This window comes from Aplysia californica, unplaced genomic scaffold (assembly GCF_000002075.1).
Source record: "Aplysia californica isolate F4 #8 unplaced genomic scaffold, AplCal3.0 scaffold00056, whole genome shotgun sequence".
NCBI lineage: Eukaryota > Metazoa > Mollusca > Gastropoda > Aplysiida > Aplysiidae > Aplysia > Aplysia californica.
This window is the reverse complement of record NW_004797326.1, coordinates 529,179-543,519: the sequence shown is the minus strand read 5'-3', so window position 1 is coordinate 543,519 and position 14,341 is coordinate 529,179. Positions and strand designations below refer to the sequence as shown.

Genomic DNA, 14,341 nt, shown 5'->3' with positions numbered 1-14,341 from the left:
TCTCTCTCTCTCTCTCTCTCTCTCTCTCTCTCTCTCTCTCTCTCTCTCTCTTCCTCTCTCGCTTTCTCTCTCCGCGCTGGTTGGTACTGAGAGCCATGGTTGAAACCTGCCTGCTATAATGATCTGAATTATTTTGTTGGTAGCAAAAAACAAATAAATTTTGTAGTATTCTTTGGGCCAATTTTGGCTCTGACCGGTGTGGGTGCGTAAAGCAGCAACATGTAAAACAAAAATGAATGATTAAAAAAACAACATCAAAACGTTTCGAGTAATGAATGCTCACGACTGTTCTTCTTCATGTTTAGCCTTCCTGAGGAAACAGCCTGTGGAAGGGAAAGAAATGTACACTGAGATTTAGAGAGCACAAGTCAAAGTTAGCCAAATAGAACAAAGCTTTAGAAAATGAGGCATGATTACTCTTTCTTTTACAGTAGATTCTATGATTATTGTTTTCATGATTTTGTTTTAGTTTGACGATATTTACTACAACAGCATTATATATTTTTTGTCATCTACTTTTTTATTTCGAGTAACTCGTTGAGACAGAAGTCGTTTTGTTTTCTTTCTTGTTTCACAAATATCTAATATACCAGAATTACAATCTTTTTTAAAGAACACCTGTTACAAAAAAAATTATTCGAATTAACTATGCTGTCGTATTTTTTAAACTTATGTCAACGTATTTGAATAAACATTTGTGGTATAGAGGTTAGGCGCTTCGCTGGAGCTCGAGTTCAATTCCCGAGTGGTGAGAAGTCTTACTGAATTTGTCGATATTCCTGGAGGGATTTTGTATCCGTTTAAACTCGGTTGAGCCCCGAAATGCAGGGTCCAAAACCCGCTCTTAACTGATCTTAATTGTATAGATGGGGAGGGGAGGTGGTTTGTAAAAACACTTACATTAGAAAAAAATATTCTTACCTTTTCTCTTCAAAAGGCAGAACACAATCGCCGCAGTGACACAACAAAGGACTAAAGCTGCACAGGCTGCCCCAACTGCTACTGGTATGGTCATTTCATCATCACTTTGTTGAAGCTTCGCCTCTGTCTTCACTTTGTAGGTCACATAAAAGAAAGATATGTGTCAAGACAAAGTGTAATCAGGCGCTCGTCAATTTTGGGACGTGTACAGATATTTCACATTTGCATTATTTAAAGTTGTTCACTGTCTTGCTTTCTGAGAAAAAAAAATACCCATCTGTCTTAAAACAAAGTCCAAATTTGTGCAGTTGAATGAAGTGATTGTGGGTGGTTTCAAAGGCAAAATAAAGAGAAAATTGCCTCCAAAATTTGATGACTTCCTTTCTCTAAGAGTCCTTGGAAACGTAACATTTACATTTCTGTGCGTGCCTTTAATCAACGTCTGTCAATAAAACCCACACAGAAATGATTTTTTCTAATAAAGCCAAATAGGAAAAATTCGAAGGAAAAAAAGTTTGCTAGACAGCGGACAAATACCGGTTTCTTCGGTTTCGTTGTTTTGAGGAGCGCCAGATTTATTAACAAATAATATTGTCAAGACGCGGTATAATCAGGCGCTTGTCAAATTTTTGGCATATGGAGCCATTGGTATCATCTTAAAGCGTGTTCATTTGTCTTGCTTTTTGGGAGAAAGATTATTATTTTGTCCTACTTTTCCTTTTTAAAAGTCCATCTTGTTTCAATAGAAGTCAATACATTTGTGATTAAAGGAGGTGAGTGTCACCTGGTTTCAGAAGTAATATTAGTGAGAACATGGATACCACAGTTTTGTAACTTCCAAAGCTTAATAGGCCTTGGAAACTGTAAATTTACATTTGTTTGTACTTTAAATCAAAGTTTTTCCAGTAAATCGCAGACAACAATGTGTTCATAAATGAAAATAAAACGTGTTGAGCCAAAAAAAGGCTTGATAAAAAAAATAGAAAGTAAAACTTGTATTAAAATTCAGAACTGGAATAAGGCCGCGTGTCGACCAAAGCAGAATCGAACAAATTGTAGGTCATGAGGAGGAACTTCGGTCTGTTCGCTTACATTATTATAAACAGGCTAAAGGTGAAGGAACACAAGGCAGGAATATCAAACCATAAAAGAAAACCAAAAAGGATTCTTAAAAAAACAAAAACAAAAAAACAAAACAAAGGAAAACAAGTAAAATTGTTGATAATCTATTATTAGAGGAATATCATTCAGTAGCTACAAGACCACATGTATGTGCCATCATTCGTATCTGTTCCTTGTGTCCATTATTATTATTCCCTTATTTGTCCATCATATTCATCTGCTTTATTTCTGTTCCGTTTCTGTCCCAGTCATGCATCGTCTGACGTATGTCTTCATTGTGCTTGATTATTAAAAGTCTACGTCAAGTCACAAAGAGTGTTGACATTTATTTAATTATCTATATGTGGTGGCCGAATTTTGCTATTCAAAAGGCTTTTTAATGGCTGCATCGATCGACAGGCGGTTTTTGCCTAAAGGTTCTCTAAAATATTCTCCAGATCATGACGCCCTTCGTTTTTTTTAGTTTTGAGACGGTTTTGCTGCAAAAAGCTAAATTTCTTTATTTCGCCGATAGCTTTTGTAGGCTGACGCTTCTGTCTGTGCAATTTTAGAAATCCACCAGGTTTGTTTATTTCAAGTCGTACTTCCGTTCGATACTATCGCGCATTGTCACGCAATACTGGGCACTATTTTAAGTGTACGACCCGTATAGATCTAACCTCAGGTTTTCTGTTTTTACTTGGTGCTAAATTCGACTGTGACCCTTCCGTTTGATGCCCACCATCGCTTTTTCTGGACTCCTTTGTCAAATTCTTTTTATTGCTACTGGGAACAATCAACAGGCTTTTGTACAACAACGAAAGCGGACTAGAGAATCAATCTATGCATCAATTATATATAAATTTGGCAACTTGGAAACACATGTGTCACTTTTCTCTCAAGACTTATTGCTTTTTTCCAGTAGAGTGTAACTATAGTAGACCAATGATATTCAGTTGATGTTAATGCCCCGATCATTTCTTTCTTCGAAAGGGGGCCCAGCTAGTCAAATATATTTGGCAACTTAGAAACACACGCGTCACTTTTCCCCCCAAAAAACGAGAACTGCAGAGTTGAAAGTTGGCAAGTACCTGTAAAAAGATAGAAATGTCCACAACACGGAGCCCGATTTTTTATTTATTCATTTCCTGAATTCAGATAAATATATTAGACAAAAAGCTCCCGTCCTACTTTGGCCTTTGTGATTATTAAACTGAGAAAAGAAACAAATATGCGTAGCTCCCCTAAACAGTAGGAGTGCTGGAAGTGATGTTTTGCGACGCGCATTCTCTTTTGAGAGTATAGATCTAGATCTTCTAATTTTTTGTATCCCTCAAGATTCATTGCACCATTCTAGTAGAGTGCAAATATAGTAGGCCAATGACTTTTAGTTGATGTTAATGCACCGATCATTCCTTTAATCAAAAGGGGGCCCGGCTAGTATGCACACAAACGAGTGGATTATAAGCAGACTTTGGTAATTTGAGGCATATGTAAAGGTGTTTTTTTTATAACATAAGCTTTTTAATCTGAATTAACAAAAGGTTTTTTTTAGCTTTTGCTGGACCTACAATTACTGACAAATTAAATGGTCCATCTTCAACGTTCCACACGACATCTCAACTGACTCACCTTTTGTCGGTATAATGTCGGGTCGTGTTGGTGAACAAATCCAAAGGGAACTTCCCTGATTGCTAAAGGTTTAACTGGTGCTCCATCTCAACTAACGATTTCTCGAGAGACGGATGATTTTGGTCGTTTTATCTGTTTTGGTGGGCATGTAGGTAAACACACTCACACTTACGTACACCTACACACACGCAAACAAACACGCTCACACACACGCATTCAAACACTCTCACGCACACACACATACATACACACACACATACATATATACACACACGTACATACGCGCATACACACACACACACACAAACATACACACACACTCTCACAAACACACACGTACAAACATACACACAAACATACACACACACGTACACTCACGTATTGCAATGACGAGGACTTCAGTCGATAGGTGGTAGCAACCACTAGGATGTTGTGCCCGACAAGTACAGTACGTGGCGTTTCTATCAAGTGTGAACACAACCTTTCCATCTGTCACTTTCACACCGTCACACTGCACGTAGATGTCAGAGGGCGAGACCTCCGGGAATCCCCCATCAACTTGACATACCACAGAGTTTTCTTCTCCATCGACAACATCCACAGTGTTATCGGCAGTTGCGCCAGAGAAATCTTTACCGCTGATGGTCAGTTTTGGGGCCACTTTCGGAGGTTCTGCTCAAACGAAAGGAGACATTAAACATTGCACACAAGAATGGGGCATGCAAGATTGCAATATGACATCATTTGTGCTGTTAATCAACATTTTTCAAGAACGTAAAGGCGGACTTTAAAGATGTTGAGTTACATAAAACATGCACAACTTGCTCAAATAGCGGAATATGCTGGTTTATTTTGTTTTATTTATATATATATATATTTTTTAAATTGATTTTTCTTAAAATTACTGACTGCCTGATTCTATCTTGTTGACACATTTTTGCTCCTATTTATTTTACTATCAATAAGGTTATGTAGTTTCATAGGACCTGCATGCTGAGGAAAAAACAAAACATGGGACCATTAATTAGCGTATGTTTAAGTATCTGAGTTATATAGATTGTGTAATGTAGATTTTACGATTTTATCCATTTCGTTTGAATTTCAAAGACTCTTTCACCTCGCACGTAGACCTGTACAGGTGGACTTTCTCCTCGCATATCTCCAAAAACGCTGTTCACCGCCATACACCAGAACTCGTGATTAGCTCCTCTTGAAGGCACAAATTTGTAGGAGCACTTATTGTCGTTTCCTGGACATACATCAACAATTTGTGTTCCTGGTGGCGTCATCGTTGGGAATAAAGTGGCTGCTGGGTAGACAACTCCTACAGAACATTCCATGATTATATCTGATGTAGCTGACGGACACAGGTTATACGTTCCGACCTCCTCTGGTCTCACGTTTTTTCTCTCCAACGTGACGTCTTCTGGACCGTCTGGATAAGGAGACGACAACAAGAAAAGGGAGATAGTCAAGGTACAAAAACACTTATAAATAGAAATTATAAGATCACAAAAAGAAGTATTTTATATAGCCTAGATTCTACCAAGATTGCATCTTGTAGTATTTTCCTATCATAAATAGGACAGACAACAGTATAATAGACCCCCCCCCCCCCCCCCTCAGTGTGAAGAGACAAATGGGAGGCTGTGACGCAAGATTCCTTTGAAGTTTGCCGCCGCGCGGGATTAAACTTTGCGCGCAGAATTTTCAAAATCGTGTTTTATTCGTTTGGTTGCTTTTTGATTCTGTTTTCTTTTTTTCTCTCTCCATTTCTACACTACTGATACACACACGTACATGTAAGCTTCATAAAACGACTCCCATCATAAATCCGTGTGCGTGTTTGTTTGTTTATTTGTTTGGTGATTTGTTTTTCATTGTATTTGTAATTTATTGATATACACACGTACACGTATGTTTAATAAAATAACACCAATTATAAATGTAGGTGATTGTCTGTCTCTGTGTGTGTGTGCGTGTGTGTGTGTGTGTGTGTGTGTGTGTGTGTGTGTGTGTGTGTGTGTGTGTGCATGTGTTTGTGTGTAATTGTATGTATGTTTGTGTGTATATATATACATATATATATATATATATATATATATATATATATATATATATATATATATATGTGTGTGTGTGTGTGTGTGTGTGTGTGTGTGTGTGTGTGTGTGTGTATGTGTGTGTGTGTGTGTGTGATCATGTGAGTAAGAGTATGATCGTGTAGGAGTATGATCAACCAATCATGGAGAATCGGAATATCAAATTGGAAAACAAAGATGAAACGAAGAATTGAAATCGCAGTATCTAAGCTGAAAATGATGACATCCACCCCAAGCGGACAATGCAAAGAAAGAAAAAAACAATAGTTTAAACTCTAAGAACATTCTGGAAAATGGTTTTTCAAACTTGTTACTGAGCTGACAACATTAAAAAAGAAATTGTTCTTTAAAATTCACCCTGCGACAGCTTCTTGTTGCTTTACGCTGTGATACACTTCTCTCTTTCTTGTTCCTCCTTAAGAACAGATTGGCGGGAGATTTGACTGAGCTCTAGTTAAGCTTACTGAAAATCGAGACGAAATGTAACATGTTTGGTCTAATTGCATTCGTAGGCGATTCCACCAAGTCCAACTGTAACAACAAAAAAAGTAAAATACTAGTCGCTGTTCCCCGGTCGCTGTTCCCCGGTAAAATGACGTCAGTAATCGCTGTTCCCCGGTAAAATGACGTCAGTAATCGCTGTTCCCCGGCGTACCCCGAACGACGCATTAAAATGTGTGGAGTCCAAAGCAGGACATATAGACCATTGGTTCTTGGAAATTCAAGTATTTAAACAAATATTTTTTAAACTCTAAGGGTAAAAAGAAATATTGTTGAAAAGGTTACTGTAATGGAAATGTTAGATTTTAAAATTAAGAGTACAGGAAAAATCACACCAATCATTTCATGTCTTTCCTTAAACATCCTTTAAATTGGTACATTTTGCATTTTTAGGTGTTTTTTTATAAAAGCCATTTCCGTTTCCAAAAATAAGTTTGTTCTTTGTGAATTTTAAGTCAAACAAATTCCTTTTGAATGAATTATATCTAATCCAAATTACAACATTCTTGTACACATTTTGTGCAAAATATTTAGAAAAAAACGCTCTACAGTTTCCTTTGGATCACTCTGTTTAACAAACATAGTAAGGTGTCTTAAAATCTGCAATCAAATTTGAGAAAAACGTTTTGTTTCCATGGGTACGGCACTCATATTGGATTTTTAAAGATGTTTTACGTAATGAATACCGCACTTTTTTCCTGGGAATAGATTTCTTTTTGCATGCACGTTAGCCAACATTACCTCTACAATGACTGTTGAATTTTTCCTAAATGAATTAGAAACTGAGGTAGTATTCAAGTTTGCAAAAAATCCGGGAAAATCCTTACTCAAGACACCACCAGCAGAAATTTATTCCTTATATAAAAAATCAGAACATGGATGTTTGGAATTATATCTCCTCTTCCTTTAGTGAACGGATTGATAACAACAACTTCCTTTAGCGAAAATTTCATGAAGATTGGATGAAAAATGGTGGAGTTATTCAAAAAGGAATATAGGTAAATAGCGTTTTGAGAAAATGGGCGATAAGGAAAAATAAAAGATTGACTTAATGAGTAAATGATGGTGACAAACACCCCTGGAATGGGACGAAAAGAGGCTTCAGGGGGTCCTTATGTGATGAAATATATGTAAAAAAAAAGTTGAGGAAACTAAAAATTCATAATTTAGAGCAGAATCGGGACTGTCCTTAAAAATATGAACAAATTGGTTTCATCTCTATGACGTTTAGCTGATCAGAAAACATACTCAACTCACAAGCAGCTTTGATGGTGACGTCACTCCGTTTGTTGTAACATCCACTTTCGTGAGAGGCCGTACACGAGCATTGTGTCCCTTGTGACCTAGTTACGACCACAGAGCTCACACCAGAGCTACCGGCCTGAGAACTAGGACAGCGCAGTCGTACATCACTTGTAGCAGGATATCCCCCTCGGACCTCACACCGCACTCTGGTTCTGACATTTTCCTTCACCAGGATTTCTCCAGGACCGGGGACCGACGGCTGACTCACAGTGATCTCAGGAGGACCCGGCGGAGGGACTGGGAGATTGGGAACAGCAACAGCAACAAATGAAAAATAACGGTCTAAAAGAACTGACAGATAGGAAACAAAACTATCGACCCCCCCCCCCCCCCCCCCCCCCCAAGTCAGAAACTGCAACAAACCGAGCGTGTACCAAATCGAGTCGTAGAATCGTGGGGCACTGTCCAAAGGGTGGTGGTAAACCGTATCTTAGAGTAAAAATGACCAAGAATTTCCAATTTAAGTCTGACGTAGCCATATTGTACGATATTATATCTGACCTTCAAATCAAAGATACATGTAAATAACAGTTATTCTGATTATGACTAGTCAGTGAATGTTTCTGTGTCCTCAATGAAGAGATAGCAATATAAAGAAAACAAAACAAACCTCTGACAATGAACGTCTCAGTGACATCAGTAGAGAGATCAGCAGGAAATAACGAGTTCTCGACAAGACATCTGATTGTGTGAGCTCCGCCCTGTAACTGTAGAGTTTGCTGTACAGATGTGCCAACTCGTGTACCGTTCACGTAGATTTTGTATTCCGGCTGAGGGTTTACAGTACTGGGGTCAACAGTACAAGTGGACACAACTCTGAGACTGGTGCCTTGACACAAACCGGACGGGTTTGTCGGTGAGAAGGTCAACATCGCGCTACTTGGTCCATCTGTAAGAAAGGAAAAAATATAAAATACTTTTTAAAATTCCAACATTCCCATGCTAGTCTTGCATCCATTTGAAATATGAGAATGGAGTGGAATATTCTATTACAACGCCGCATACAAAAAATAAAGCAAATCATGAAAAAGTGACTCGCTGGTTATAAATTGGCATTAGCTACGTAACTGCTCCTGGTTATTACATTCTGCTATTTATATTCAAATAATATGTACGTGTTTGCTCTCTGGTGCTTAAGGGAGAAGGTGGGGGTTTGATCATGATTGCAGTACAGTGAACCAGTATTTTTTATTAAACGGAGTATTGAAAAAGGTGGTTGGGGTGAATTAGCAACGTCTTATGGGGAGGTGCTTGCAGCTTCAGCCCCATCTGGTCTTCTTCACCACAACTTTACAAAACAAAAGACGCGGAATGCTTAGCGACACGTTGTTCTGCTTCACGACAATGCAGTTCATCACACGTCTGCACAGACCCAAACCTGATCGCGACCTTCGGGTGGGAACAGTTGAAGCACCCATCGGACAGCCAAGACCTGGCTCCGAGTGACTTTCATCTGTTCCTGCATTTGAAAAAGTTTTTGGCTGGGCAAGACTTCGACTCAGACGCTGATCTCACAGGAGAAACTGGACATTGACTGACATCGCAGGCGGCAGCTTTCAACAATGCAGGCATTCAAAAGCGCGTCCCACGCCACGACAAATGCCCCAACAGTTCTGGTGACTACGTGGAGAAGTAGTTATATATCAGAGGTACTCAAAAAAATCGTTTTGGTTGTGGAAAATTATTTCTTTTATAATTATTTAAAAACATTACCTACTTTCTGGACGCCACTCATTAGCATGATTTTGATTATTTTTCAGGATCTGTTGTTTTCTTGTAGGACATGAAATCCTTTTTGTACATGTGAGTGTGTTAGTTAGATTGTAGACGAATCATTGTCAGTGAGGAGCAGAAGCCTTGAAACTGCCATGGTATTGGATGGTCTGGGGTGGAAATAACAAAACTGCCCACGTGTAAATCAGCGGATGGTTTTTTTTTAATCGTCTAAGTGTTGGAACGTCATGTCTTAACCTTATTTTCGTCATAGTGTCTTTCAAGTAGACACCTCCATGCATTTCAAAGCGCTTTCTTACAGAGCAAATACCGCCAGACAATTATTGGAAAACGAAATCATATCAACGGTGGAGTGGTCACCAGGAAATAGCCCCGATATGAATCCTGCAGGTATGTGAAGTCTTATGAAACAGCAGCTAAAACAATGTGAGGTGAGCTGATAAAATGAGTTGCTTCTCACATTCCACAAATGGAGATATTGGTTAAAAAATCGACACTTGGGTCAAATTTCTAGGTTTTCTATTGATGTATTATTCATTAAGTATAAATGATTGGGAGATAAAATTTTCAAGTTTCTTTTGAATGCCACTGAACGTATATATAAATATAGCTTATATACATACATACATACAATGTCTTTTGTTTTTTCATACTTAAAAATTGTTAAAAAATTATACTATAAGCATGATGTATCAATTTCCATAGGGCTCAAATTCGAGAAGTAATTCATTTAGTCAGCACACTTCACAAATAGATAAATATGTTCTAAATTTAATAGAGACGATGCCCAAAGGGTCCGTGCCCTACACAAACCAATGGCTCCTTAGCAAAATAACAATGAGCACTTTCACTGTGAAGTCCAAGTTTTGCTTGGTATATTATGTGATTGGTTTTTTTGTGTGTGTTATTTGAAACTATCGTAATGAAATATTGTTTATTGAAAGTAAAAATTTCTCCATTCTTTGGATATGCAAAGTATGTTCATTATTGATGATCCTCAATACACGCAAAAAACAATTTAACGTTTCTTTGATTTTGAGCAATTTTGCCAAGACTGATTTTTTAAGGTCAATTTTGAGTGAGGATACCTCGGGCATTTCATAATACTGATACATTTTTATTGTGTCAAATGATAGAGAGTTTATTTTTTTCTCTTTAAATTGGTATGCTTCATAATTGGATAGTGCAAGGTTTTAACACAATAATTGGGAGATAAAATTTTCAAGTTTCTTTTGGATGCCACTGTACGTATATATAAATATAGCTTATATACATACATACATACAAACACAGAGTATATACACACACACTCTCTCTCTCGCTCTCTCTCTCTCTCGCACACACACACACACACACACACACACACACACACACACGCACATCCTCCCATACACACATACACGGACACAGACATAAGAGGTGGTACACCACGCATATAGGATCTCGGAGACAGCAGGACCTAAACATTTACTCTTTGTGAGAGCATAGGTCCTGAATACACATAATAAACTAATTTTAGAACACTCACAGGCAAACTTGACAGTCTTGGAGACAGAGAGCTGTGATCGACCAAAAAAAGACTCAGAACTACAAGTCAACGTCTGGTCATTGTTGTTGTTACCTGAAATGTCAGGTTGTAAAACACACTACATTATTTGCTAAGAAAGTTGGGGATGTGTGTATATTAAAATTGAACAATTACCTACCTGGCATTTCATAAGAAAGACGTCTGAACATTGATGGGTCTGTAAAAGCCTAAACAACATATATGGTTTTTATATAAAACTAGAGTGTTGTCCTCAGTGTGGCTCTCTGATACGGAAGACAATAGAACTAGATCTAGTTCCTTTATTAATCAAAGAGCACACATCTCTCGTTCTTCTGCAGACAGCAGTTGCAATGTTTCTGCTATTTCGTACTGTGGCCTCCAGACTTGTTATTTTTACTATTTAGCCAGCAGTCGGCCTCTAAATCTGGCTGTCAAAAGACAAAAAAAAACACAAGATAATAAACTCAAGAGAAAAACTTACATCTGATCCCTGTACCAGGAAAATATTACGATACGAAAATAAGAAAGAAAGAAAAAAATCCACTGAAGAAAAAAAAAAAGAAAGAAAAATCAGTCGACAGGAAGCTATGTGCTCAATTCACAAAGAGAAAATCCCGTGTCTACACTTTGACCTTGAACATTAATTGATAATGTTCAACAGTCCTGCACGAAGTGGAGTACTTTTATGGTCCCAATCTGCGTATTTTTTATCTTCCGAGCACGTACGTGGTCATTAAAAGCGTTTGCAAATGAACTGCTCAAGATAATCGTAAATTTAATTGCAGAAATCGAAATTATGGGAAAAAACAGGGGGCATGCGAGCCCCCCCCCCCCCCCCCTCACCTCCTTCCTCATCCATATAATTCTTCTTCAACCTCAGCGAAGCATGCCCTCCTAAAACCCCAGATTTATTAAACCAAGGCGCGAATATTACTCTGCAGTGTAATGTAGATCGAGCAAACGCATAACAAATCTCGGAAGTTTATAACATGCGGAGGATATAAGAGTTAAAGTGGAAAATAGTGTAGACCTAAATATGATAATTCTGAAGAAGAAAAACAAATGATTCTAATTAATAATTGGTCATGAAAAGAGAATGAAAGTGAAATAATCTTTGATTTACATTAACTGAAGCCTACTCACCAGTGTTGATGACATTCCCTGAGGCGACAGGTCCTGAGTCCAAGGTAGACCTGCCCTGAGACAAAACAACTGTGCCTGCAGGAAAACCCTCTGTTTTCTGACGACATTCACAAGTGGCTGTTGATCCGGACATGATATAGTCACCTCTGACCTTTGCTCCGGAAGGACAGTTGACGATTTCAGGCTCTGGATAAGCTGAACAAATAGCAGAGAAAATATATTTGTGATGACCGGCATCAAAGTCAAAATTTAAGGAACAACCAACTAATTCTTAAGTTTTGCTCACAAACAAATTTGTATGCGTCCGGACAGTACGCTTGGATTCTTAAACTTTCAATTATGAGCTTTGAAACAATAAATAAGCCAGGATTAGATTTGAATTTTTAAGGGGAAAAGGTGAGAAAAGTAAAGTAAGAGAACTACTTACTGGGTAAACCGGGGAGACTATCATATGGTCACACGAGGTGACTTGAGCCACTCAAGAAACTAGTTTGCTCATCTTTAGTCTACTCGTCCACCAAAGTAAGGTCGCTTCCAGGCCAGGCTAATGTACCAAGTTTTTGCATGGTGTAGAACCGACTCAATAAGATCGGCGTCCACCGCGTCAGAAATGCTAAACCTATTTTTAGCCCAGTGTGTTATGATTACGAGAACAACAGACAGCACAGGCGACATATTTATTTATTTACTTTTTCAGCATTGCTTCGGGTAGGTAGATATATAGAGACATAAGTATGGGTCTAGGCAAGACTACTTTTTCAAAAACTACACAGAGGCTGGATTCTTTCCCTGGCGTACTTTTAGCTCATACTAGCCGTGTGAGGAGTGACTTAGGTACTGGCTAGGTCTAACCTAGCCTATTTTTATCTCTCTCGAGAACGAAATAATCTGGGTCAAGTGCTTTAATTCCATTTTATGCTGTTTTTCAGCTCAAATCTAATATTGTACAACTCATTAGAATGAGATACAACTTTATTAGTCACCTGTACGGCTGACGAAAAAGCGAGCATGCAGGAAAATCGCGTAGTCAGGCAAAGGAAGTCAGTGACTGACGAAAACGAGCTCCTTTGCATGTGAGCCTGGCCTGTAACGGACAATAAAAGCCAGTGGACGTGGGGACTTACCGTAATGTTGGTGTTGAGATTGTTCAGAAATTTTACTAAAAGAAATTACATTAAATTAGATAGTGCTGTTGTAACTATCAACTGATATATATCTACACACACAAACGCACACACACACAGACACACACACACGCACATCCTCTCTGTCTCTCTGTCTCTCTCTCTCTCTCTCTCTCTCTCTCTCTCTCTCTCTCTCACACACACACACACACACACACACACACACACACACACGCACATCCTCCCATACACACATACACGGACACAGACATAAGAGGTGGTACACCACGCATATAGGATCTCGGAGACAGCAGGACCTAAACATTTACTCTTTGTGAGAGCATAGGTCCTGAATACACATAATAAACTAATTTTAGAACACTCACAGGCAAACTTGACAGTCTTGGAGACAGAGAGCTGTGATCGACCAAAAAAAGACTCAGAACTACAAGTCAACGTCTGGTCATTGTTGTTGTTACCTGAAATGTCAGGTTGTAAAACACACTACATTATTTGCTAAGAAAGTTGGGGATGTGTGTATATTAAAATTGAACAATTACCTACCTGGCATTTCATAAGAAAGACGTCTGAACATTGATGGGTCTGTAAAAGCCTAAACAACATATATGGTTTTTATATAAAACTAGAGTGTTGTCCTCAGTGTGGCTCTCTGATACGGAAGACAATAGAACTAGATCTAGTTCCTTTATTAATCAAAGAGCACACATCTCTCGTTCTTCTGCAGACAGCAGTTGCAATGTTTCTGCTATTTCGTACTGTGGCCTCCAGACTTGTTATTTTTACTATTTAGCCAGCAGTCGGCCTCTAAATCTGGCTGTCAAAAGACAAAAAAAAACACAAGATAATAAACTCAAGAGAAAAACTTACATCTGATCCCTGTACCAGGAAAATATTACGATACGAAAATAAGAAAGAAAGAAAAAAATCCACTGAAGAAAAAAAAAAAGAAAGAAAAATCAGTCGACAGGAAGCTATGTGCTCAATTCACAAAGAGAAAATCCCGTGTCTACACTTTGACCTTGAACATTAATTGATAATGTTCAACAGTCCTGCACGAAGTGGAGTACTTTTATGGTCCCAATCTGCGTATTTTTTATCTTCCGAGCACGTACGTGGTCATTAAAAGCGTTTGCAAATGAACTGCTCAAGATAATCGTAAATTTAATTGCAGAAATCGAAATTATGGGAAAAAACAGGGGGCATGCGAG

General features: G+C 38.3%; 1 protein-coding gene across 1 annotated transcript in view; it reads right to left on the bottom strand.

Moving 5' to 3' along the window:
* The window catches only part of LOC101854552, a gene marked incomplete in the record, with an annotated part of 66,980 nt that overhangs the window by 14,951 nt on the left and 37,688 nt on the right, over nt 1-14,341 (bottom strand). The window contains 8 exon segments of the mRNA XM_013079551.2: nt 284-323; nt 922-1,053; nt 4,033-4,326; nt 4,772-5,089; nt 7,515-7,799; nt 8,173-8,451; nt 10,825-10,917; nt 11,989-12,183. Coding sequence (XP_012935005.1) covers nt 284-323; nt 922-1,053; nt 4,033-4,326; nt 4,772-5,089; nt 7,515-7,799; nt 8,173-8,451; nt 10,825-10,917; nt 11,989-12,183 — 1,636 coding nt within the window.